This window comes from Eptatretus burgeri, chromosome 8 (genome assembly GCF_056783735.1).
Source record: "Eptatretus burgeri isolate ZD-2024b chromosome 8, Ebu_testis_v1, whole genome shotgun sequence".
Classification (NCBI taxonomy): domain Eukaryota; kingdom Metazoa; phylum Chordata; class Myxini; order Myxiniformes; family Myxinidae; genus Eptatretus; species Eptatretus burgeri.
The window spans coordinates 44,315,736-44,343,629 of record NC_140968.1 but is presented as its reverse complement, the minus strand read 5'-3'; the positions used below and the strand labels follow the sequence as shown (position 1 = coordinate 44,343,629).

General features: G+C 42.1%; 1 protein-coding gene across 7 annotated transcripts in view; it reads right to left on the bottom strand.

Moving 5' to 3' along the window:
- LOC147021630 (DNA-binding protein Ikaros-like) overlaps positions 1–27,894 on the bottom strand; it is a 38,670-nt gene that overhangs the window by 1,725 nt on the left and 9,051 nt on the right. For 6 of the 7 annotated variants that reach the window (XM_085891792.1, XM_085891793.1, XM_085891795.1 and 3 more), the window contains 3 exons: positions 21,997–22,164; positions 17,320–17,442; positions 16,120–16,248 (listed from right to left, as the gene is read on the bottom strand). In XM_085891792.1, coding sequence (XP_085747918.1) covers positions 16,120–16,248; positions 17,320–17,442; positions 21,997–22,164 — 420 coding nt within the window. The remainder of the gene's footprint in view (positions 1–16,119; positions 16,249–17,319; positions 17,443–21,996; positions 22,165–27,894) is intronic. The other variant, XM_085891794.1, reaches the window with a different exon arrangement.

Here is a 27,894-nt window from a genome sequence, read left to right as displayed (position 1 = left end):
GCAGAGAAAATAGTGATAAGGTTAATTTTTTTATTCTTTTTCTTTTCTTAAACACTTACTATGCCGTACATGACATTAATGATGAGCAGGGCTGTCATCAATAAATATTCTGAAATTATATGCCAGTGATGAATTGTCTAGCCATTTCAACAATGGAATGTTACCAGACGTGGCCCGAGTGCAATTTTCATTTTATTCACCAAAAGGTGTAGGAGCATGCCAATGATTCTTTACACAAAACCAATTTTCTCTGATTCACAAATATCAAATATGTTTGACTTTTTAAAAAAAACCCAGAAAAGATAGTAATAATAAAAATACAATTAATAAGAATAAAAAAATTATGTGTTATACCTGAGAAGGAACTTTAACACAAGAGGCCAATTACCCCATCAAGTCTGCACAATGGTTGCCAACCCGTGATTGTTTGTCTGTACTTTATATCCTTTTTAAATACAAAGAAGCAAACTTTCCTACTTAATTGTGCACAAGTCTATTTCTCTATTTATGCATAAAAGTTGTTTGAATGTATCCAAAATTTATGGTATTTTATCCGATCCTTCCTCCTTATGGATATACACAGCTTATTGTGTCATTATTGACCCCCTTATTTACTTACTACACAATAAGCATTGAGAAAGATACTCAGCTGATGCAAGCGCATGCTTATAACTCAACACAATGTGGTAATTGTAATTGAGTTGGTCTAAGGGTCTCTCGGTAGTGATGGGTAAAATAAAGTTTGTTCTTTACTTATTTCCCATACGACAAGAGAATTTAGTTATTCCTCCAGCTTCACGATATAGCATTCTTTTAACATGTCAATGCATCATAAGAGACATTACATGCATTAGGCTCAGGTTTACCCCGTTTTATTTCACATTGTTAGTTATACTGAATACTTCCCCAATTATTTGCCAATTGATAACATCTGAATTCTGCGTGCCTTCTCCCCAACCATTTCCCATGTCTCATCCCGCATGCCTGCTTCCTATAATGTCCAGGTCGCACGTGTCCGCTTTCGTGTGTCCATCTCATGCAAATTCAGAATTCCCATGTGTCAGCATGTGATTGTGGTTATTAATTTGTGCTATCTTGTAACAGACCTACCAAGATTTTCAAGGGAAACCACAATTGCTTTGTAGCTAAAGTACTACAACCACCACCTTGTGCACAGACAAGTCCAAGCTGTATTGCATGTGCCTGAGGTCTTCAGGATGTAACAAAAATATGCATCATTCCAGTTTGACCTTTAATTTAATACCACAACAGTGACATGGAGTAGTTTTTTTGTATACACAGTCAAAGGCTCATGGAAGAGCTGGAACACAGAATGGATGAGGATATAACATAACATAAGGAACAGCAGAAGAAGGGGGAAACACCAACAGCAGGGTGGAGGGAGAAAATAGAGTGAGATGGACAAACAATGGATGCAGGTAAGATGAGGGATAAGGGAGAACGCAACGGTTGGAAAAGATGGATACAGAAGCATAGTTTTGGGAGGCGTGGTGGTGGTTTAATGGGTATATAAAAGATCATGGTTTTGGATGGGGAATGATTTGAGATGGTGTTGAACAGCTGTCGTGAAGACCTCGAGGGAGGAATGAGATTGAAGAGAGTGTGGAAGGTGGTTCCACAGGTGGGAAAAAAGGATGAGTAGAGGTGATCAATGGTTGTGGATTTAGACGGTTTCACGAGGAGGCGGATGCTGGTGAACCACTTGTGTCTTGGAGATATCTTGGTGGGCGGGGGGGGGGGGGGGAGGCAGGGATGGATAAGCATGGAGAGGGCAAAGGGTTCTATATCAGAAAGGAGGTGGAAGAAAACAAAGAGACCACCAACCTGTCGGCGATGACTAAGTAATAGGTCCAATTTTTTGTCAAGGTCTGAGGAGAGGGAAGGGGTTGCTGCCTGTCTGTCAGAAGGATGAGGGATGTCATGGCAGAGGGTGGAGTCATCAGCAACGAGATAAAGAGGCTTTTCCAGAGAGTCAGTAAGATCATTGATTAAGATTAGAAATAATATGGGGCCTTAAAACACTGCCTTGGGGTACTCCAGCCTTGAAAGGGAAGGATTCCGTTGAGAGCCACACATTGCTACGAGAGCGGAGGAATTCAGGAATCGAAGAGTGGAGTTGTCCTTGTATTCCACAGGAAGACAGTTTGGAGAGCAAGGCAGGAGGATGGCAGACTGTATCAAAAACTCGAGATATGTCCAGAGAGACAGCCCTGATCTCAAGTCTGATATTCAGGCCTCCATCCATTGTTGGAAGAACAATGGAGAAAATAAATGGGAGAATAATAGGTAGAAATCCTTCTCCAGTATCTCATCACATATAAGGAGTTGATATTCTGCAGATGCAGTGATTATAGTCTGTTGTAAATTATTTCTGTTAAATGCCTACAACAACTAAGGAGTCTCAATAAGTAGTTGAAGTAAGTAGCTACGTATTTCTTGGAAACAAGAAATACAGGGTGGTACTTTAAAGTCCCATTGGTAAACAAAGGCTTAATCTCCATATCCATGGAGAACTTCAGCTCCTTCCCAGTTCACAATGGCTTACGTTGTGGAAGGCCACAATTATTTAATGATCGATGAGTGTGTGTGGGGACGACAGGGGGTGGGCTGATGGAGGTGAGTGAGAGATGGATGGATTGATTCTTAGCTTCACTTGCAGGAATGAATGAATGGAGGTTTCGCTTGAAAAGGAATAGAATATTAATTGTCTTGCAGATACCTTGGTGGGGCGGGGGGAGGGGAGGTGGGGGGAGGGCAGAGGGGAGGAGGAGGGGGGAGGCAGGGATGGAAAAGCATGGAGAGGGCAAAGGGTTCTATATCAGAAAGGAGGCGGAAGAAAACAGAGACCACCAACCTGTCGGCGATTTGTGTTTGTATATGTGTGTGCGTATGTGCGCATGCACAGTGCACACACATGTATATATGTGTTGTTGGTTGTTATCTCCATATGTGGGTTTCAGAAGGTGGAACGGAGTCCTCCCAGGTCTCAAAATATACACGAATGAAATTGCCCTTTCTCGATGGCCTAGAGCGAGGCACATTTACACTTTAATTTACATCATGCCACTCCGGGTTAAAGGTAAAGGTCAAATGGCGATCGGAAAAGGAAACAATTTTTTTTGTCACCACTCAATTTTGCCAATGTGGAATCTCAAAGACCGCTTGGCTTTCCAAGATATTTTTGCATCGTAATGGTTGATCTGCACTGAAGTTGTGCACCTGATATTTGATTAGCGTCCTTGACCTACTTTTTTCGGATTGTGACCTAATTAACGAAAAACACCTTTTTGATCATACGTTGAACAATTTTCTTCCGATTGTCATGATGTTGAGTTTTATGGCAAGACGAGTATAAAAACCAAGTCAAAAATGATGGGTTGGGGGAGTTATTTTATTGAAAATATTCAAGGAGACTGGAAGATATGATGTTTTGTAGCAAGAAACGTTATTTTATAACACTGCATGTACAGATCTGACTCTATTTTCTTTATCTTCTTGGACGTTTTGTTTCAACGATACAGTCTCGTGAGCGTGCCAAACTCTGAAGCCTCGGCTTGGCATCAGGTGTGCTTATATCTTCTTTATTTATTTGACATCCTACGGCTGTAAATGAACATTTGTTTTACTCTGTGCGCATGTGGAGTAAAGTTTGTCATGTGCAGCGAATTTCACCTCCCTGCGCCTTGTATTTAAAAAAAAGTTTCTGTTCACTGCCCTTGAGGCTCGGTTTGCAAGTCACCATCTATAATTCCAATAATTGCTCTTTTATGGAAAATAATTTTCTAGTATTTTTGTCCTTAAAAATAAACCATTTTGAACACACAGTTATGTTAAAAGATTGGCCTTTAAAAACCCTACTTAAATCGTCCTTATGAATGGGGACAGACAAATACAGTGTTATATATCGGTAAATTGTATATGGGGACACGTTTTCTTAATTTCCACTCTTCCGAAATGTTTAAGGTCAAGGTCATATGGCGGTCCAAAAAAAAATATAGCCATCATTGGATCGTGGGCGATCACCAAGGGTAAGCCTCCCCTGACCTGGGAGAGGCTTACCCTTGGCGATCGCTTTGTGATTACAAATATCTAGTTTTAATTGTTTCTCTGTTAAGAAATCCCATCTGGAAATGACATGAGAAACATTTTATCTTTTAAAAATCAAAATATCATTAGACCATGTCCCAAAAAGTTATTTTTCATGTTTATGTTCAACAAACTAGTTGAAAGCCTAAAGGTAGAGACATTAAAAGTGCCTGAGTCAAATAGATTGACCACTCCGTGGCCCTTACCTCGATTCCTTCCTCTCGGTTCTGGCAAAACCACAACCGAACGAAAGGCCCACAGTTAAGATGAGAACAGTAGGAGGGATAAGTATGACTTTCCAGTTGTTTATGCAAGAGGCAGAAGCACCCATTTTGCAAACGTGACATTAATGTATTCTTGGTTTTGTAGTTGCACAGGAACATTTAGATATTATACCGATCTTAACTAAATTACAGTGATTTCCTCTTGGGGTCCCATGAGAAGTGAAATGCCATTTTCATGAAATACCTAACGTCCCATTTATACCCAGTTACATTAAGTAACTTGGAAGGGAAGCCCTTATTAAATTGTCTCCAAAAGAAAATATCCAGCAAGCATCAAGTAAATATGGTGTTGCCGAATTGTTGTTCAGGTCATTGTTGAATTTGTGTCACCAGAGGCAGCATAATCACTTTTGAGCCGTCTCAAGTGGGTTTGATTCCTGACCAGATTATAAACTGTAGGATTGGTGTTTCGCAAGCACTGAGATGCATCACGAAGTGTGCTGTCATTGCGCCAACCCTCACTCATCTGCTCGCATTAGCTGGTGGACGTCACAGATAGAGTCGGCAAATTATCGCCGGTGCTCTGGATATCATGGAAATTTTGTGTATGTTGTCAAGGATGTTTAATTGAGCAATAGCTAGTAGGAAATCCAATAAAAAAAAGAAAAGTTTCCTTTGAGAAGTGCATTTTGTCCACATGCAGACAAAAATATGCCTGAAGTCATTTGAAGGCCAGAACGATGCTCGCCTTCACGATAAAGACTAGTTTTCCATTATAAGGGTTAATTGCGTTACCCGCATTTACAGCTGCCTGTCATGTTTTGCTCTTATTGGTTTGATCATCTTTGATATTCCTGTTGTCGCTTAGCACTTGGTATTGTTTTGTTGTAAATAAGATACAAAAAAAACAAACAAACCAGAACCATCCAAAGAATGGCCTTTTATTCTGGAGCTCAGCTGTTTCAAGATATGAATAAACTTTCCTACACATCGATAACAAGGTTCTCCCCAGAAATTAAAATATAGTTATCCTCCCCTCACACTCCCCCCCCCAACCCCCACCAATACCACCACAATCACCACACCCCCTTGCTTTCTCAGATCTGTGTTTATTACTCCATTACCATTCCCTTGATCTTCTCTTTCCCACTTTGTTTGTCAAATGCTTAAAACTTATTTGAACCCATGAGATGTAAACCAGACGATCCCACATCGATAATCAAATTGAGTTAAGTGCATTAAGGTAATCTTTCAAAGTCAGAAGATGCATTTGGTGTTAATGGTAGTTTTCTAGAAAACGTGAAAGGCTGACACTGATTTTTGTTCAATGGGGTTGACTGACATTCTAAATGGCAAGTTTAACTTTGAAACCTCTTTGACAGAAATTTGTTTCATGGTGGTTTAATCCTTATGCGAACATGCAGTTTACTCTTCTGTAGCTCATTTGCGAAATGAATCAATAATGTGCTTCAAACCAATAAAGAAAATAATATCAAACAAAATGCACAAACTCAAGCTGGACATTGTAAAGAGCGGATTTTATAGTCGTACGCCAATATTTTATCAACACTAGTGATGATTCATCAACATCAACGTGTGTACCGATTCCATTGAAGATTCCACTGTGTCCTTTGCGAAGAGTAGACGAGCTATTGCAGGCACCCTTACAAATTCCAAATTCTTGTACGAACCTACAGAGGGCATCAGCGGCACCCACAGCAAATGATGCCACCCGCAAATATGTGCTGCGTATGAAAGAAGACCACCGCAACCAAAAGCGCGAACACGATTACGAACATGGCGGCAACTACACTGGCAAAGATGTCAACCCTCTTTGAAGCCTTTTCGATTCAATTCATGGGTTCATTAAACAGTAAGTTAACAAGAAATGGAAATATAATGAATTAGAAAATATCAAGAATGAATGCAGGATTGGCAGATAAAAGAAGTGTAACATATAATATGAATATAATATACAGTATGAGGTTCCTTACAAGGAACTTCAATGTAAAAGGAAGCCATTAGGCCCAATCAACCTTGCATTGGTTGCCAACCCATGGTTGTTTGTCTGTGGTCTATCTTTTTATGTTGTACTGCTCTCCCCTCTGGGCTGGCTCCCCTGCCTCACATCTTGGTCAGCTTCATGTCGTGGAAACTGAGGCCTTTAAGATTATTGGAATCTCCCGTGATGAAGCCAAGTCTATCTGTCTATCACTTCGCCATCGCAGACAGGATGGTGGTCTCTATCTTGGACCGCATCTTTTCTGGTTTTGTACCCTCTGCTCTTTCTGTGCTTTGTCCCCTCCCCACCCTCCACATTTCCCTCGGGCTCACACAGTCCACCATCAACATTCTGGTGAAACTACCTAAATCCAGAATCACTGCTGACCTCCACTCCTTTGTTCCTCTTTTTTTTTACCACCTGTGAAATCAACTTCCACATCCTCTTCAATCTCATTCTTCTCTCCAGGCCTTCAAGACAGCTGTTCAGCACCATCTGAGATCACCCACAATCCTAAGCCATGATCTTTTCTACCCTCGTTAACCCCAACCCCAAACCCTCATTCTTCCAATATTCCTGTTTTCCCTCATTGGAGCTTCCATATGTATCCATCTTGTCCACCCCATGCATCCTCTCTTGCCCCCGATTCTTCCTCACACCCATTGTTTGTCCAAGTATGCCTCAATCTTGGCCTTCAACTCAACCGTTGATCTCTCTCTCTCTCTCTCTCTCTCTCTCTCTCTCTCTCTCTCTCTCTCTCTCTCTCTCTCTCTCTCTCTCTCTCTCTCTCTCTCTCTCTCTCTCTCTCTCTCTCTCTCTCTCTCTCTCTCTCTCTCTCTCTCTCTCTCTCTCTCTCTCTCTCTCTCTCTCTCTCTCTCTCTCTCTCTCTCTCTCTCTCTCTCTCTCTCTCTCTCTCTCTCTCTCTCTCTCTCTCTCTCTCTCTCTCTCTCTCTCTCTCTGTCTCTCTCTCTCTATATCTCTGTCTCTCTCTCTCTATATGTCTGTCTCTCTCTCTATATGTCTGTCTCTCTCTCTATATGTCTGTCTCTCTCTCTATATGTCTGTCTCTCTCTCTATCTGTCTCTCTGTCTGTCTGTCTCTCTCTCTATATCTCTCTCTATCTCTCTCTCTCTCTCTCTCTCTCTCTCTCTCTCTCTCTCTCTCTCTCTCTCTCTCCCTCTCTCTACTGTTCCTTTTGCATGTTTTTCATTCTGTTTTTACCTGTTACATCCTGATCCATTCAGTGTACTAGCTCTTCTATGAGCCTCAACCCTGTATAAAAAAATCCTTTGAAGCGCCGACCTCCCAGACTCAGAGCGGATGCTCTAACCATTAAAAGCGGAGTTTACAAGGGTGGTGTAAAAGATAATGGTCTGAGAATAATGAATATGAATATAGCTTATGCAACTACTGTGGGATGCAAATCAACAGAGCTTAAAAAAAAGATTGGGTGGGGGTCAAATGCAACAAAATAAAAATAAATAATAGAACTGAGGACAAAAAGAAAGGAAGATGATGGTACTTATATGAAAAAAGGAAATTGCTGATTTTAGGTGCAATCCGGAAGACGCTAAATCGAAGGTGCACACTGACTACACTTGCGTCCTCTACACCTCTCTTTATTCCGTCATGCATTGAATTGATCTTGTCATCACTTCCCCATAATGACGTCTGGGTGTTCGATGATCCCGGTGTATGCCGTTAGAGCCAGTTGTGTGTTCTATGACCTTTCCCTCTCAGCAAGCTAAAATACTTTCTCTCCCCCACGTTTGGTGCACCATGGTCTCAAATTCTTGTTTCCGTATTGCCATATAGAAGAGCAGCACACCCTCCATTTATGATACACACACAGCAGCATGCATGTCGTGGGAATTTCATCATGCTTCCACCACAAATGTTATATTCAAAATAAAGTTATTGCACATATGGTCCTGTGGCTTGAATTTTTTTTTTGAACTTATTTTATTCCCAAATAATGTGATAATTTAATGATCGCTAAGGGGTACAGTATTGGATTATTCATTCACCATCACAAAGAATTCACCTGTCTCTCTCTCTCTCTCTCTCTCTCTCTCTCTCTCTCTCTCTCTCTCTCTCTCTCTCTCTCTCTCTCTCTCTCTCTCTCTCTCTCTCTCTCTCTCTCTCTTTCTCTTTCTCTCTCTCTCTCTCTCTCTCTCTCTCTCTCTCTCTCTCTCTCTCTCTCTCTCTCTCTCTCTCTCTCTCTCTCTCTCTCTCTCTCTCTTTCTCTCTCTCTCTCTCTCTCTCTCTCTCTCTCTCTCTCTCTCTCTCTCTCTCTCTCTCTCTCTCTCTCTCTCTCTCTCTTTCTCTCTCTCTCTCTCTCTCTCTCTCTCTCTCTCTCTCTCTCTCTCTCTATTCATCCATCCCCTTCCTTGTTGTGTCCAACTGTAGCCTCACTAATTCACTGTCAATTATTTTGGCCTTTTACCCTCTATGACTTCATTCATTGATGAGCATCCATATTCCATCCATTGGGACCATACTCTGTGCAGAGCGTTGGTACTGCCTGAGCAGTCTCCTTGGCTATTGGACACAATTCTGGACAGGTCGCCACTCCGACACAGTACACCAGCAACCTGGCACTCATTTTGCCGACCTCGGAAGGATGACAGTTAGAGTCAAACCCACCTGGTATTAATTCAACAGCCGATTGGGATTTGAACTCAGGATCCTAGGATCCCAAGCCCACCACCCTAACCATTAAGCCAACACCAGGCATTGCGTCCATATTGTATCATAAAAAATAAGATTTTTAAAATTACAAAATCCAGATGAATAAATGAAACAGGGCTATCGACTCCATTCCCAACCTTTAAGTTAATGTATTTGCAATTAAGATGCGCCATCAGCACAAACTGGGCTGACAGGATGGCCAAGAGATACGCACTCTCATCTGTAAGCTGTCTAGCCTTGGTTTGAATCCAGATCCAGCTATAAACTGTCACCTTGGTGTTTCACAGGCAGGATGATTAATCAACGTGTGTGCTGTCCCTTGAATGGTGTTACGGGTGTCCCGTCTTCCGTCATGAGTTGGTGGACGTGAAAGATCCTACAATGAACTTCGTGGAAAGTAGGTGAGCTATTGCCAGCACCATGAAACAAATTCCAAATTCCTGTCCTAATCAGAGGGCATTGCATCAGCAGCACAACCACATCCTCAGCCAATGATGCAACCCCACATCCTTGTGCAGCATAGGAAAGAAGAAGAATCTCAAACTGCCTGCCCTTCAAAAGGATACCATTTGATGCTTATTTTTTAGAGTCCAAAACCTTTTCAGTGCATTAAAGTGAAAACCCTTGATGCTGGCAAATGCTGTCTCATGACAGCTTTGGTCAATACATTTGGTGCTTTGCCATTTCTTTCCCTGTGGTAGTAGTCAGAGCAGTAATGTGGAATTAGGCCAGCTTCAGGTCCACCCAAGTGATGCAACTGCCCTGCCTGCGAAGCACTATTTTATCTGACAGTTTATACTTTGGTCGTGAATAGAACCCAGACTATAGACAACTCAAAGGTAAGTGTACTGTTCTGTATGAACCCTATAGCTGCATGATGTCAGGATGCAATTCACTGGGCTGACATTATGCATCACACATCATGAGAGTACATCCACACATGTTACATAATAATGCTTTCCCGATCAGTAATAAAAGGTACATAAGGATTTTCCCACCTTTCCATCTCCTGCACTTCCAACTCCCACATCACCCCTTTTCGCTTGATGCCAACACAATGCGGCACTTATAAATGTTTGCAAAATGTTATTGGCTTTGTGGATGGTCAGGATAACAGATAATTTCACTACATTCTGTGCTGCGTTGATAACATCTTACTTAAATGATAACTTTCACTGTGGAAAAGCAGCAGCAATAACAAATTCTCTGATAAAACATGTAGAATGAAGAACTAGTCTTGCTGGTGAAGACGAGTGTCGATCTGCATCAGTGGATGTGTATAACAATGGATGAAACCAGCAGAACGTTGATTGAGGAATACTAATCAAGTGAAGAAGTTTGGGAAGCAAGGAAGGCAAGCTGATAGGAAACAAGGAGGAGCTGATATTTTGGGTGTTAACCCTTCATTGGAGCAAAAGAGGGATTAACGGCCAAAGTGCCAGCTTCTCCTTGCCTAACAAGGCAGTTTTGGCAAGCCTCAATCAACGTCCTGTTGATTTCATCCATTTTTCTACCGAATAAAACAATTTGACGGTTGACTATGAATGTCACATTACTGTGTAATTGTGAATGTCGAAAAGTAAGCTTGGGGGAGAAAAGTGGGAAGGAGGGAGGGATACATAATTTGACAGTGAGAAAACGATGCGTGGAACAGAGTTCCACAAGCAGTTCAATGGACAATCAGTTTTATGTATGTGAGGCGTTCAAAAAGTGAGCAAAATGAGATACTCACAGTAGTAGAAGAAACGCCATAGTTTTTCTTATTTTCAGATGTACAATTATATATAACTGGAATGGCACTCAGTAGAACACACCTCCGCCACACAATACCCGATCCAATAGAACATATCGGGCCCAATAAATTTTTGAAATATCATGCGATTATACAGTGCCTATAGAAAGTCTACACCCCCTTTCAAATTTTTCACCTATTGATGCCTTATAGCCTGGAATCGAATTGCATTAAATTAGACCGTTTCCAACTTCATTTACACATTGTAATCCACAAGTTCCAAGTGAAAAAGAAATTCCACAAATGTCAGAAAATTAATTAAAATACAAAACTAGAATGCCTTAGTTTGATAAGTATCCATCGCCTGAGTTAATAGTTATTCCTGGTGTTGGCTTAATGGTTAGGGTAGTGGGCTTGGGATCCTAGGATCCTGAGTTCGAGTCCCATTCGGATGTTGAATTAATACAAGGTGGGGTTGACTCTGCCTGTCACCCTTCTGAGGTCGGCAAAATGAGTGCGATCTTGCTGGTATCCTGTGTCGGAGGGGTGACCTGCCCAGGATTGTGCCCAATAGCCAAGGAGACTGCTGAAGGAGCACCCACACTCTGCACAGTCTGGTCTTGATGGATGGATGGATGGATTGGGATCATACTCTATGCAGAGCGTTGGTGCTGCTTCAGCAGTCTCCTTGGCTATTGGACACAATCCTGGACAGGTCACCACTCCGACACAGGATACCACTACGCTGGCACTCATTTTGCCGACCTCAGAAGGATAACAGGCAGAGTCAACCCCACCTGGTATTAATTCATCAGCGAATGGAAATTGAACTCAGGATCCTGGGATCCCAAGCCCACCACACTCCCAAATCAAGTTGTGTGGGGAGTGTTGATGGACAGCAATCCTCAAGTTATGCCACAGATTTTCGATTGGATTTAGGTCTGACTGGGCCACTCAAGGACATTTAGCTTTCTGTTCCTCAGCCACTCCAGTGCAGCTTTGGTTGTGTGCGTTGGATCGTGGTCATGCTGAAAGGTGAACTTCTGTCCCAATTTCAGCTTTCTTGCAGAGGGCAGCAGGTTTTCCTTTGGGATTTAAAAAATATTTTGCTCCATCCATTTTCCCTTCTATCCTGACAAATGCCCCAGTCTCTGCTGATGAGAAACATCTCCATCACATGAAGCTGCCACCATCATGCTTCACAGTAGGGATTGTGTTCTTTGGGTGATATGCTATGTTGGGTTTGTGCCAAACGTAATGTTTGGCATTTAGGCCAAAAAGTTCCATCTTGGTTTCGTCAGACCATAAAACTTTTTGCCACATGGCTTCAAAATCTCCAAAGTGGTTTTTGCAAACTCCAAATGGGGCTCAAGGTTGGCTTTTTTGAGTAATGGCTTCCTTCTTGCCACCTCACCATCCAGGCCAGACTCGTGGAGTGCTTGGGATATTGTTATTACATGCACACAGTGACCAGTTTTTTCCATAAAGGCCTGGAGCTCTTTCAAAGTTGCCATTGACCTCTTTGGTGGCCTCCCTGGTCAGTCTCCTCCTTTCTTGGTCATCCAGTTTGGAGGGTCGGCCTAATATAGGCAGGGTCTTGGCAATACCACATACCTCCACTTCTTAATGATTGTCTTGACTGTACTCCAAGGGATATTCAAGGCCTTTGAAATATTTTTATGCCGATCTGCTGATCTGTGCTTTTCCACAACTTTATTCTGGAGGTCTTTTGAAGCTCCTTGGTACTCATGGTTGAGTCTTTTCTGTGAAATGCACTACCCAGCAGAGGAAACCAATAGGAATAGCTGATTTTATTCTGCAATTTAACACAGCTGGAGGCCAATTAACTTTTGTGGTTTTGAAGGTGAATGGTTACACCTGACCTAATTTACTATCTAATATATAAAGCTGAGCTTGTGTCTGTGGGTCTGTCTTTCTGTTTGTCTGTGGGTCATAAGCACCACCCATTCTACAGGCCACGCCGTCCAGCCGTCCAGAAATTGCCACCATCTTTTTCTTGCCATGTAGCTCAGATTGTTTTAAAGGCCTCATATACATTTGAAGACTAAATAACGCATCTTCTATTATTAAATTAAGATACCGTTTTGAGGAAAAAAAGTCACATTTTGATATCAGCTCAAACGAGATAATGCATGTTTTGTCTGCAGCGATCGTGGCAGCTGTCTTATATACACTGCACAATGAAGGAACGTTAATTCTCATATTATGCAAAGGAAAGAAAATAATGATATTTCATTAAAAAAAAAATTGTGGGACGTCAAAAGCAGTTACTTTCTGTCTGCGAGACATTTACGTGTCACTTATAACTCAATGTTTGCTTACTAGAATTTGCAATGACTGTTACAAGCAAAAATATCCCATGTTTGCGTCCATGTGAAGTATGAAAAAAGACGTCCCTACCCATGACGTCATCACGCAGCGATGTCTGCATTTGCAGGAATGCACTAATAATTGGAGCCTTTTTTTTATAACATCCGAAAACTCATGGAAAAATGACATCATAGAGGATAGAAAGATTATTTGCTGATTACTATGAGAGGGAGTAGAAGAAGAATATATTAACAAGAGTAGGAAATATCATGCAAACATGGCAGTTTCGTGCGAGGTGTCTCACTGTCACCTAAACTAACATATGAAGCTGAGTTTGTGTCTATGGGTGGATGTGTGGGTCTGAACAAGGTACGTTTTCATTACAATGAGAATACTCATGATTAACATTTAAAGTCTTTAATTTTTCAAAAATGTCCTTTTGTCGGGGTTTTGTATGTACTGTGTGCTGTTGAGATGTCCAGTGGTGTGTTCAATTACCAAGCAGCTAGCGGGCGCTTGCCAAGCCAGCCGTTTCTTATCAACGGTTTCTAATGGAGTGCTTGCTTGAGTGCTTAAGCCATTTAGCAAGCGCTCTACAAGAAACTTGGTAACTGAACACACCCCAGATTCATAACATAGCAATGAGGATAAACATCCATAGCATCATTATTTTAGCGATATCGATGAATTCGTCTCTCAAGAGATGGGGTGGGAGGAGGCAAGGGGAGGGATAGGGTGGAACGATGGACCCGGCATTGCCTGGCAACGTTGGATACCCCTGCTAGTTGATATTATATGGGGGGATGGACATTTATCCAACCAATATATTCTAGTTTTGTATTTTTAATTAATTTTCTGAAATTTGTTTTTCACTTGGAAGTTGTGGGTTACGATGTGTAAATAAAGGTGGGAAAAGTATGATTTAATGTAATTTAATTCCAGGTTATGAGGCAACAAAAGGTGAAAAATTTTAAAGGGGGTGTAAACTTTCTATAGGCACTGTATATCGTTTTTGGACCCATCTCTCAATGGTGAAGAATCACTTTAAGAATTAAAAATTTTCATATCTGGATCCGGATCCTCACCAAAATATAATCAGCTCATCCTTGTAACACACCCAAACAGCCCAGCAAATTTCATTCAAATCCGTCCACAACTTTTTGAGATATCCCTCACACAAAGAGACATATAAACAACCAAGAAAAAGATGGGCAGAGCACGATACTTGCAAAATCCACCCACCTCTCCAAAGGTTGCCATGAATACATCAAATTGTCCATTTCATCAAGATTAAAATTGACAATCTTAATCAAAGCTCAGGTCAATTGGATGAAAATTGATTAGTTTTAAAGTTGAAATTGATGATTTTAGAAGTTTGACCTTGAGTTTACCTTTGACTTTTTGATCTAAAAAATAGTTGGTTTCCCAATTCAGTAATACTTTGCGATTGCTGTTTATTTTTCAAGTCAATCAGATGAAATTTGACGATTTTTCAGATAAAAATTAATGATTTTAGAAGTTTGACCTTGAGTTGACCTTTTGACCTCAAAAATAGTTTGTCTCCCCATCCAGTGACACAATATGCAAATGTTGTTCAAATTTCAAGTCAATCGGATGAAAAATGACAATTTTAGAAATTTGACCTCAAGATGACCTTTGACCTCAAGATGACCTTTGACCTCAAAATCAATGGGCTTCTCAGTTGAGGCTACCTCTACAACTTGGTGAAGTTTCATGACGATCGGTTTAGAGTTGTGACCTGTAGGTGTTCGACAGACAGATAGAATAACAAAATCGACTGACCAATATACTTGAAAAATCTTCGATTTTGCAAGTAACAAACAAGAAAGACGTCATGCGGAGAAAGATACTTGCAGAATCCATAAAACAAATTTGACCTCAAAAATAATTGTTGGTTGAATTAAATGACAAAATATGCAAATCCTTTGTCGACTTTTTGGCCTATGTCGACTTTTTAGCCTGTGTTGACCTCTGGGCCTACGTTGACCTCGAAAATACTTGTTCATTGAATTCAGTGACCTAATATGCAAATCCTCTTCAAATTTCAAGTCAATGGGAGGAAAATTGAGGATTTTAGAAATTCCACCTCAGTTGTTGACCTTTGGCCTTTGTTGACCTTTTGGTCTATGCTGACCTCAAAAATAATTGGTGGTTGAATTGAATGACCAAATATGCAACTTCAAATTTTAAGTCAATTGGATGAAAATTGACAATTTTAGAAATTTGGCCTGTGCTGACCTTTTGGCTGATGACCTTAAAAAGAATTGATGGTTGAATTCAGTGGCCTGATATGTAAATCCTGTTCAAATTTTTAGTCCATCTGATGAAAATTGACAAAGGTTGGAGTACCATGTTCCGAGAACGTTTTGAACACCTCTCATACAAGTGATTACAGAGTGAGAGGATAGAGGAGTATGCAAGTTGGAGAGAAGCGTGAGGAAGGGAAAGGAGGCTAGAGGGTGACTGAAGTGATAGTAGAGGAAGGAAGGGGAATGTAGAAAACAAACTGAAGCAGTGAGTGTGAAAATTCTGCCATTTTGCATGAATAATACATATGTCGATAGGTCCTTTCTTATCACTGCAAGGGTACAGTCAAACAATTAGTTTTGTTTCGGGCAACAGAAATAGTCTTTATTTCTGAAAGTCTAAATTAATTTGGTTGGACTAAGACCTCTTTCCAATTGAAACAGAATTATGTGATCTTGCTATTACACGCTGGCCTCAGAGATCGGGATGTTCCAGATGGGGAGCCTAATGTACACTGTGTTCGCCTTCATGAAGATGGTGAATATTATTTTTTGTTCCATTGGGCATACTGCTCAACCTCCAACCTCATCAGCAGATAGTTGATGAGGTGGGGGTCATCACTTTAGTTAGTGATGTGGCAGGTAACCGTCTACAGTACATACTGACATCACACAACAATATTAGCGATCATAAAAGTCAAATCATTATCTAAGCATAATCATTAAAGCTGTGAAAGGAAGGGCTATGGAATGCAATGCACTTACCCACAATCCTTTGGGGTACTGAGCTTTTTCTTTTAGTGCTGGTGTGAGCCAAGTGGTTTAAGAGAGAAGATTCTAGTACTGGATTTGTGCCCTGTTCTGCCTCGTTACAATCCCCACCATCTGGCCCACCTGTGTTCAAAAATGCACATCATTTGGCAAATTCATCATATTTTAACATCGAGATCTGAGGCTCATGGAAGAGGTCGTACATCTATCACATGCACGACAAGGACATATTTGGAAATATCAGTGTACTTTTGACATGAATTACAAGGACACAATGGTCTATGGGATTTGAAGCTGGGATCCCAGTGTCCTGGATTAGGTGCTCAGATAATGTGAAAATAAACAGACCGACCTTTTTAATTGTCGCAAACGTCACGTAATAAATAGGTAAACAGTGTGAATACCGTTTACTCTGATCAGATAAGGAATGAAACATCATTGCTGTTCTTGGTGCCTCAAACACCTAGCAATCTGACAATGTCAGCAGTAAAAGTGCTTAGTAAGGGATTTGTAACACCACAAGAGTGCTTTTGCTGGAAAACATTTCCTTGTGGGTCAGAGATTTTATTATTACTAATCACAACCAGAAATAATAATGTTATTTTCATGTATTTTGCTATATTTGTATTTCAAAAATATATCAATATATGGTATATACATGTCTATCAAGGTATTGTATCACAGGTCCGGAGTTCATCACATCTTTTGTAACCCCTACAGGTGAACTACTAGAAATACAAGACAATGAAGCAACAAGAGGAGACAATTTAGTGGCTTGTCCTCATCGTGCCTGTGCCATGCACACCCAAGCACCTACAGCTGTGAGTAGTGCTAATTATACAGCGAACTCAAACAATGAGTATTGCCACGGTATCCTGGGATGCAATGTCCCACTACTTTGTAAATATATCCTGGGATCTTTAACATCTACAAAATAAATGGAGGACAGCCGACTTTACCTCTTCATCTGAAGGAGCACTGCGCCAGGCATGCTCCTGATGACCAGGCTCATAATGTAATTTTTTTTCAAGTCTTCCTACAGTCGGAGAACCCACCCAAGACAGCTCAATGGCAGGCAAACATGATCAACTGAACTGCCACCAAGCTTGCCCAAAGATCACACAAGAAGATCACAAAAAACATAAAACAACACTCCACGATAACTACTGCAGGATAACTATTTCTTAAACTTACTTGGAAAGGCAGATAGAAGGTGGGAACGCTGCAGGTAACCATGGCAGCGATCAAGATGTTCTTCTAATGAGCTGCGTTGTTTGTAGCTCCGACCACAGAAGCTGCATTTATGAGGTTTTCCCACTGCAGGAAGGAGGTGGGGGTGTGGGGGAGGGGGGGTAGGAAAATTTGTTGGTGTTTAAGTTGGGGGTGGGGGAGGAGGTTCTTGATATAATTTCATTAATCACATCATTTCAAAAAAATTGATAATGACAAGGATAACAAGGGAGAGAAAGACAAAAGGAATGAAGGTGATGTCACTAGTTGAGGAATGTATGCTGCACGTCATGTATGTTATGCTCTTTGTAATAGCATTGGTTTCAGCCTCATTCCAATACAACCTGAGGGACTTTTAAAAACTATTAAAAATTTAATTGCGTTGAAAAAAATGAAACTCCAGAAGTCACTGCCGAGTTGGATAAAGCTTTAAATGGAATTTACGTCATCCCAAAGTATAGATGACAAAACATTTTGTTGTAATGAGTACAAAAGTTGGTAGGATAGCCTCGTGGTATCATGCTTAGTTTTAAGATAGAATAAAAGGAGTCACGGTGCGTTTACAAAATTATTTGTGTTGGTCACCTGAGCAGATCCAAAAACACCTGAGGAGTTTAGTACAAAGTAGATGAGGATTCTTGTGTGTTTGTAACCTCTTTGGCAACGTAATCAATGGTGAGCTTCCAATGTGAGATCAGATCTGGATTCAACACTTGATTTTGTGTGCTATCAAATGCAAGGTAACTCCATACAAATAATAAAGCTCTTTTGATAATCAATGTTTGCTTAACTACTTTACAAGACCAATTTGATATCGTGAAACTTTACAGGTCAGGTCAGTTATGGGAGCATGCGCTGGAGCAGTGCGTCACTGCGTCCACTTTCCGCTGGTACTCCAGGGGCATCCGTCTGGCCATCTCCCAGACAGATGCCTGGCACATCCCCATCTCCTTGAGACACCGATCAACCTGCTGCAACCACGAGGAACATGGTCGGACCATTGTCCTCCTCCACTCACGAGGCTCCCTCTCTGAGAGAATCTCTTGAGCAGGATCAGCGTCAAGAAAATGAGCAAAATGTCCATACAGCCGCAGCTGATGCTCACGGACTATGTAGGTAACAAATCTCATTTGAGTCTCTCTCAGCAACCACTCATTGGACACAAAGTCTGACCAGTGAGAGCCAAGGATTCTCCGAAGAGACCTTGTACCAAAGCAATTATGTCTCCATCTCAGATCTCTGGTCAGAGTTCAAGTTTCACATCTGTAGAGCAAGGCTGGAAGCACCAAGGACCTGAAGAATCGGACTTTCGTCCCCCCGCACAGGTACCAACAAAGCCACAACCCATGATCCAGTGAATCCATGACTACCCAGGCCTGACCCAAATGTCTATTGACTTCTCTCACATCCAGCAGAGACATGAATATCACTGCCAAGGTAAGTGAATCTCTCTGTGACATCAACATCCTCACCACAAACAGGTACAGACAAGATAGCAACATCCAAGATGTCATTGACAGCCTGGATCTTAGTTTTGACCAAGGATACTCGTAATCCCAGTGGCTCAGACTCCTCATTCAGTGTCTCAAGGGCCCCCAAAAAGGTATCTAAAGTCTCTGCAAAGATGACTGCATCATCTGTGAAATCAAGGTCAGAGATCTTGACATTCCCAAGCGATGCACCGCAGCTTGATCTCAATCTGCATAAACAATGCCTCAATCTTCCCCAGAATCCAGTCCATACAAGTGCTGAAAAGTGTGGGGACCAGGACACACCCCTGACGAACTCCATAAACAACTGGAAATAAGTCAAAGATGATATCACCACATCTCACAGTGTTCTCAGCACCAGAGTATAGTTCAGACATCAGATTGATCAATTTTGGTAGCACACCACAAAGACCAATAACCCTCCAGAGGGCATCCCAATTCAATAAATCGAATGCTTTGAAGAGATCAACTTCGGCTGCAATCAGCCCCTGCTGAAACTCTTGTCTGCATTCGGTGAGGACATGAAGGGCAAGGATATGGTCAATCGTTGACCTCTTTGGTGTGAAGTCTGACTGATCTGGGTGCTCGTGCTCAAGCAGACGGTGGTGAACCCTCTCAAAAATTGACCACAGGTTCTGCTCTACCCCCTCACCGACTCCTCGCACATAGGCCTCCTTGTCCACCCTCAGCATATGTACAGGTTTATGCTTCAACCACCTGAACAGCTCAGCACTGCCATTAAGCCTGGCTCTGCGACTCTGGTCAATGGTATCCAGTGCCCCTTGAGAGACAAAATTATTCTTCGCCCTGTGGTGAGTTCCAAGACATTCACCGGAAACACCAAGATTGGTGGTCTTGAAGGCACTCCACAACTCCTCAGAATTCCCCAAAGCACCCACACTGCCCCCCCGCAAATTCCCACTCAGTCTGTTGCAAACTCCTCAGCTACCTGCTCATTCTTGAGCTTGCCAACATCCAGCCTAGGCTGGGATGGTACCCTTTTCCTGGATTTGTTAGGGTTAGGGTTAGGGTTAGGTTAGGTTAGGGTTAGGGGTAACAGCTGCAACTTCAGAGTTGCTACCACAAGCCTGTGGTCGAATTTTAGGAACTGAGCACTCCAGTAGACCCTGCAGTTCTGGATCATTCTCCAGCGACCATCAACGAGCACATGTTCACTCTCCTTTGCCACACCATCAGCATTGGAATACCGAGTCCCGCGATGAGCCTATGGACACTGAAACCATGAAACAGCCACCTTAACTCCATGACTGCTCGCAAAGTCAAGAAACTTCGTGCTATTCTGGTTCACCTCTCATAACCATCCCTATCAATTCCAGTCGATGCATTGAAATCCCCCAAGACAGAAGAGTATCTCGCCTGGGGCACTGATCAACCACAAACTCAAGCGTGGCATAGAATGTGTCCTTCATGGTGAGATCACTCACCTTAGTCGGAGCATACACAGAGATTAGGGAAACGACACCCAAGGAGTGACGAAGCCTCGGTCTCATTATATGCTCGTTGACCAGTGTTACCTCAATTATCATTGGAGTTGGAGTCAGCTTATTTGACACAGTGACAGCAACTCCTTGGGCATGGTAACCATCAGAGCAACCATACCAATAGTTGGTGTAACCACCCACCATGATCTCGCTACTATCCGGTCTCCGAACCTCAGAGAGTGCTGCAACACTGATGTTCAAATGCTTGATCTCAGATGACAACAGAGACATGTGATCATCCTCTCTTAAGGAAAGGACATTCCAAGCACCCACCCCAAGGTGGGTGGGTAATTGCCTCAGGTTAACCCAAGGATACCGCCGTCTAGTGGACGACACCTCAGCACTTTACATTGTGACTTATAGTGAATGATCTTGTATTTCCACATTTGATTTAAATCATGGTATCAACCTTTTCATCATGTAGGTCATCTTGACCTGCTTTGAAATGATTTTTCACCTCACCCCTCCATGAGCCCCATTATTTACCTCTTTGGACTGCTCTTTTGTTTTGTGCGCCAACATTATTAATTTTCTCATGCATTCCAACATTTTGCTTGTCTGCACCATAATGAGAAATATCTCGACCAATCAAATTTGTGAGCACTCTGATGGTGGAGTAACAGCGAGATTCACTCAAAAATGGCGGCATCTCGTGATGCAACCACAGAGATAACTTCGTCCACAAGATCTGTTTCTTTTGTGCATCTTATTTTCAAAGGTTGTTCCAAAGAATCAGTTTCTCTGAGAAGAGTTGGCAGAAGCTTCAGCTCCCGACTCTTCTGTTTGACCCATCAGCTTCCTATGGTTGTCATCGTGCCTTTTATTCAAAGTTCAGGAACCAAGCGAATCTCGATTGCGCTCTGAAAGGCAAAGCAAGAGTTGAAAAGACCTTTTTTCTCAAGATTGCACAGGGTAAGGTGTTCTATAAACTCTCTAGTTAATTTCTGTGAACTCCAGTTCATTAAGTGAAAAACATGCTCTTCAACCATCTTATATTTTGTCCTTGGATGTGTCATGGAATCCTTTTTGGACCCAGGTTGAAGGGGAAAGGATAGGTTCACAGAAAGTGGTCTCCACCTGCATGATAACATTTTGACCTTCCAGGGCTAGAAACTTCTCTTGAAACCTTTACACACGTCTTACATCACAAACGAAAATTGCTCCAGTTAACCATGTCTTACATAGTAGTTGTAACTGTCTCCTGACAACTGAATGCCATGGAATCTTCACACCATTTGTACTCACCAGACTAAATTAACTTTAAAAATGGACAAAAGGATGACAACACATCGAAAGTTGTTATAATCGTAAGAGTGCTTGGATAAAAGAGAATTGATATTAATACAAGGTAGGTTACTGTGCTAACAGAATGTGTGTGTGTGTGTGTGTGTGTGTGTGTGTGTGTGTGTGTGTGTGTGTGTGTGTGTGTGTGTGTGTGTGTGTGTGTGTGTGTGTGTGTAATAAAAAATGTAAATCAACTTGTCAATGTATACTGGTAATGCATAAAAGTATACTGGTAATGTCAATGTATACTGGTAATGCATAAAAGTATACTGGTAATGTCAATGTATACTGGTAATGCATAAAAGTATACTGGTAATGTCAATGTATACTGGTAATGCAAATGCATAAAAGGCAGGACATCATACCGGCATGAGTTCGGAGGTGACCACTGAGAGCATCTCTCCGCCGGCACGCATAACTGCACATTGAGCATTTATAGGGTTTTTCCCCCGTGTGGAGCTTCACATGGCGTAGTAGGTTGCCTTTCTGCGTAAACGATGCCCCGCACTGGTTGCACTGAAAGGGACGCTCTCCTGGTAGTGCAACAGCCACATGGAGAAGCTTGAAGTAAAACTGCTATTGATAGGCCTTTGCTATTTTTATTAGTATTGCCAGGAGGCATCATTAAAGACTTCTAGAGGCTCTGCATGTTTTTTACATCGTCGTTAAGCAACCGGTGTGTACAAAAAGGTGACGATACATTCAAATCGAATGCATTCATGATACAAAGATTCCCAATGTGTGTAAGATAATGGAATGTACAATAATAGATAAGTATGTTCTTGCCTCTGAGCTGTTTAGCCTGAGTTTGAATCTCAACTCAGCTATAAACTGCCTTAGTGGTGTTTCGTAGGCAGGGTGAGGGATCAATGAGTGTGCCGTCCTTCAGACTGATGTTAAACTGCGTGTCTCATCTTCCAGCATTAGTTGTGGAAATCGAAGATCATACGATATTCTTCGCAAAGAGTAGGCGAGCTATCGCCGGCACCCTGAACTTAAACAAATTACTAATCACTACTCAAACATTGAGGGGGAACTGTATCAGTGCCACTACTGTGCCCCTGCAAGAAATGATGCCAACTCACAGCCATGACGTGCTGCAAATGAATGAATAAGACGACCATGAGTATGTTGTTTAATGATTAAAAAAAACTCCTTGGTGTTATGAAGGACAGATAGATATAAGTATGATAAAAAAAATTAATGGACTGAATGTGATAGACCATAAAAGGAAATATATCAATTCAGTAGATTGCTAATGAATAGGTAGATTGAACTTACCAAAAACGTGAATAAAGAAAATCATGATTTTTTTCCCCACATTTATAGCATATATACATACAAGTAAAATTATGCACAGGAGGAGGCCATTCGGCCCATCATGCCTGCACCACACCAATACCAGATTTTTTTTATTGAATCCGTCAATACCCCTGCCCTTCATGTGCAGCCTTTTGGCTGCAACACTGGTACTCATTTCGCCAACCTCTGAAAGATGACAGGCTGAGTCAACCCCCTGGTGTTAATTCAGCAGCCAACAGGTGCTTGAACTCAGGACCCTAGGACCCCAAGCCACCACCCTAACCGCTAAGCCAACACCAGGTTAAACATATACACATATATATCAAGATGGAATTACATCTCTCTCATGTGAATGGAGGGAACAACCAATCAGCTCTTACCTCATCAATTATCCACAAGTAGCTAAAATCTTTGCATAATTAATCCCCCTGCTCTTCTTGCCCGAGAAGTCTATATACACTATATACATATATATACAATCAATATATATGTATAGATGTATATATATATATATATATATATATATATATATATATATATATATATATATATATTATACTAGAAAAATGCACACTATATAATCTATGTATATATATATATATATATATATATATATATATATATATATATATATATATATATATATATATATATATATATATATATATATATTCTTCTTCTTCCCGTTCGGGGTCGCAACAGCGGATCATCCGTATGATCCGCATAGTGATTTGGCACATGTTTTACGCCGGATCCCCTTCCTGACGCAACCCTGGTCGCCTCTTACGACACAGGGATATGGTACACCTATTTTTTTTAACCGGGGTATACACCGGCCCAGTACACTGGTACCCATTTCGCCGACCTCGGAAGGATGACAGGCTGAGTCAACCCCCTGGTGTATTAATTCAGTGGCCCAACGGGGCTTGAACTCAGGACCTTTTGGATCCCAAGCCGCTGCCCTTCCCACTGCGCCAACACCAGGCTATATATATATATATATATATATATATATATATATATATATATATATATATATGTATATATATATGTATATATATATGTATATATATGTGTATATATATATACATATATATATACATATATATATACATATATATATACATATATATATACATATATATATATATATATATATATATATATATATATATATATATATATATATATACATATGTATACATACGTATACATACGTATACATACGTATACATACGTATACATACGTATACATACGTATACATACATATATATATATATATATATATATATATATATATATATATATATATATATATATATTACCACAGGTCCATCAGTGGGGAAACACAGTCGAAACATCATCAGGATATGGTCCAAGTATAATCAAAACAAACAGAAGACAAACGTAATCTTTCTCTCCCCTTGCTCTCTTCTCCTTCCCTTGCTATCTTCTCCTTCCCTTGTCTTCTCCTTTCTTGGCTATTTTCCCCTCCTCCTGCTCTCTTCCCCTCCCCTTACTCTCTTCCCCTCATGTTGCTATCTTCCCCTACACTTGCTCTCTTCTCCTATCCTTGATCCCTCCCCCTTCCCTTGCCCTCTTCTCCTTCTCTTGCTCTCTTCCCCTCCCTTGCTCCCTTACCCTGCCATTGCTCTCTTCCCCTCCCCTTGCTCTCTATCTTCTCTGTGCTCTCTCCCCCCTCTCCCTGCTCTTTCCCCCTCTCTTTGTTCTCTCCCCTCCCCCCAAAGTCTCTCTCCCCTGTCCTCTCTCTCTTCTGCTCCCTTGCTCTCCTCCCCCTACACCCCGCTCTGTCTTTCCTTCCGATGTCTCTCTCTTTCCTTCCGATCGATCTCTCTCATTCACGAATGGTGCTAAATAAGAAACAAATATCATTGATTGATTGATTGATTGCATGCACAGACACAATTATGTATAAAGCACCACTTCTCAGACTACATCAGTTGTAAATGATCGTGCCTATTCTTTGACCTCAGCCTTTGTAGTAATAGTATTAACCCTATGTTAACCTCTTGGCAAGTTAACCCTATGGACACAACTCAGATGGGATACCACAGACTAATGGCCATTGAGACGTTTCATATTAGCTTAACTCCCAACGGAAAACGAATTGTCACTCAAAGGCTTTGTAAGCAGGATGCTGCATCATAGAGTACACAGTTCTGTTGAAGTGTATATTAAGTTGACAGTTTCACCTGATAGCATTCACTTGTAGATGGCTAAAAACGTTATTGTGATTTTCACAAGAGTAGGCCATGGTTATACTTTGGCGGCAGATGATCTCAACAGTAAGCGATCGAGAAGCAAGCAATAAACACCTTTGATTGACAGTATCAAAAAAATAAGGCCGAGAGATGTATATGAAACTCGAAGAAGCATAATAGCAAGAACCTTGGAGATCTGCTGTGAGCACGAGTGACAATACTGAATGGGACTGAACTGAATGGAAATAAAGTCTTAATTGAAAAAAAGTTGACATGAAGACAAATGTTGGTCAGCGTTAGTGGACAAGTGCAACAAAGGATTTTCTAAACTGAAAGTTGATAAGAGTAGGTCTCCTGGCATGAAAAATAAGGTGCAGATGATATTGCGAGAATTAATCTTCGCAAGATCGTGGCTCAGGGAAGAGAAAGGCGATGAAGGGTATAAACTGATAACTGGGCAGTGGGGTGATTCCTAGAAAGAACAACAAAAGGAGTGAATAAACAGAGGAAGAGGAAGAGGTTGGGAGGTCAGGTCAGACATGGGAGCAGGTGCTGGAGCAGCATGTCACTGCGCCCACTTTCCGCCAGTACTTCAGGGGCCTCCGTCTGGCCATTCTCCAGGCAGATTCCTGGCCCATCCCCATCTGCTTGAGGTGCTGATCAATCCAATGCAACCACGAGTCACGTGGTTGGCCCATTGGCCTCCTCCACTCACAAGGCTCCCTTGCTTAGAGAATCTCATGAGCAGGATCAGTGTCTGGAAAACAAGCCACATGTCCATACAGCTGCAGCTGATGCTCATGGACTATGCAGGTAATAAATCTCATTTGAGTCTCTCTCAGCAACGGCTTGTTGGACAGAAAGTCCAACCAGTAATAGCCAAGGATTCTCCGAAGAGACCTGGTAACAAAGGAATTAAGTGTCCGTCTCAGATCCCTGGTCAGAGTCCAAGTCTCACATCTGCAAAGCAAGAATGGAAGCACCAAGGACCTGAAGAATCGGACTTTCGTCCTCCCACACAGGTACCGACAAAGCCACACCCCATGATCCATTGAATCCATGACACCTCAGGCCCGACGCAGACGTCAATTGACCTCTGGCTCACAGCCAGCAGAGACATGAATATCACTGCCAAGGTAAGTGAATCTCTCCATTACCTCAACATCCTTGCCACAAATAGGTACAGACAAGATAGCAGCATCCAAGATGTCATTGAAAGTCTGGATCTTAGTTTTGACCCAGGAACCCCGTAATTCCACAGGCTATGACTCCTCATTCAGCTCCTCCATCCAACCATCCATTGGGACCATACTCTGTGCAGAGCATTGGCGCTGCCGAAGCAGTCTCCTTGGCTGTTGGACACAATCCTGGATGGGTTGCCACTGCGACACAGGATACTAGCAAGCTGGCACTCATTTTGCCAACCTCGGAAGGATGACAGGCAGAGTCAACCCCACCTGGTATTAATTCAACAGCCGAGTGGGATTTGAACTCAGGATCCTAGGATCCCAAGCCCACCAGCCGAACCATTAAGCCAACAACAGGCATTCAGCACCTCGAAGACCCCCAAAAGGACATCTAGAGTCTAAGGAAAGATGACTGCCTCATCTGCGAAATCAAGGTCAGAGAACTTGACATTCCCAAACGATGCGTTGCAGCTTTATCCTTCCGACATCCTCCCCAGAATCTAGTCCAAACAAGTGCTGTAAAGTGTGGGGTGCAGCATACACCCCTGACAAATTCCAGGAACAACTGCAAATAAGTCAGAGATGGTATCACCATATGTGACAACACTCTTAGTACCAGAGTATAGTTCAGACATCAGTTTGATCGGTTTTGGTGGCACCCCACGAAGGCCAAGAATGCTTCAGAGGGCATCCCGATTAATTGAATCAAATGCTTTACAGAGATTAACATAGGCTGCAAGCAGCCCCTGCCGAAACTCATCTGCGTTCGGTGAGGATCCTAAGAGCAAGGATACAGTCAATCGTTGACCTCTTTGTTGTAAAGCCTGACTCCTCTGGATGTTGGTGCTCAAGCAGATGGTGGCGAACACTATCAACAATTATCTGAGCAAGGACTTGCCCGGCACTGAGAGCAGCGTCACCCTTCGGTAGTTGTTGCAGTCTTGGTGATCACCTTTCCCTTTCCAGAGAGTGACAATAAGGCCCCTCTTCCAGTCAGTTGGGATGATGCCTGTGTTCCAGGCAGAGCACAGAACTGCATGCAACGACATGAGTACAGCATTTCCACCATGCTTGAGAAGTTCAACATGGATGCCATAGATCCCAGGAGCTTCACGCCATTTTAACCGGTTCACCACAGTCTGTGTTTCCACAAACGAAGGTGGACCACAGTCGATTGGAGTGTCAGCAATTGGGATCGTAACACCCCTGACATCCAACTCGACAGCTGGTGGATCAGCCTGGTAGAGCCGCTCAAAGTAACCAGCCCAGCGGGCCTTCACTTCAGATTCCTCTGTCAAGAGCCCACCACTCTCTGCTCTCACTGCAGTACACCCAGGGATGGACTTGGTGGAACGCAATGCGCAAATTCCCCTGCAAGGAGGACGAGAATCACTTGACCACAGGTGATGCTCTACCCCCTCACAGATTCCTCACACATGGGCCTCTTTGTCCACCCTGAGAACACATACAGTTTTATGCCTCAGCTCCCTGAACAGCTCAGCTCTGCCATTCAACCTGGCCCTGCAAATCTGGTCAATGGTATCCAGTGTC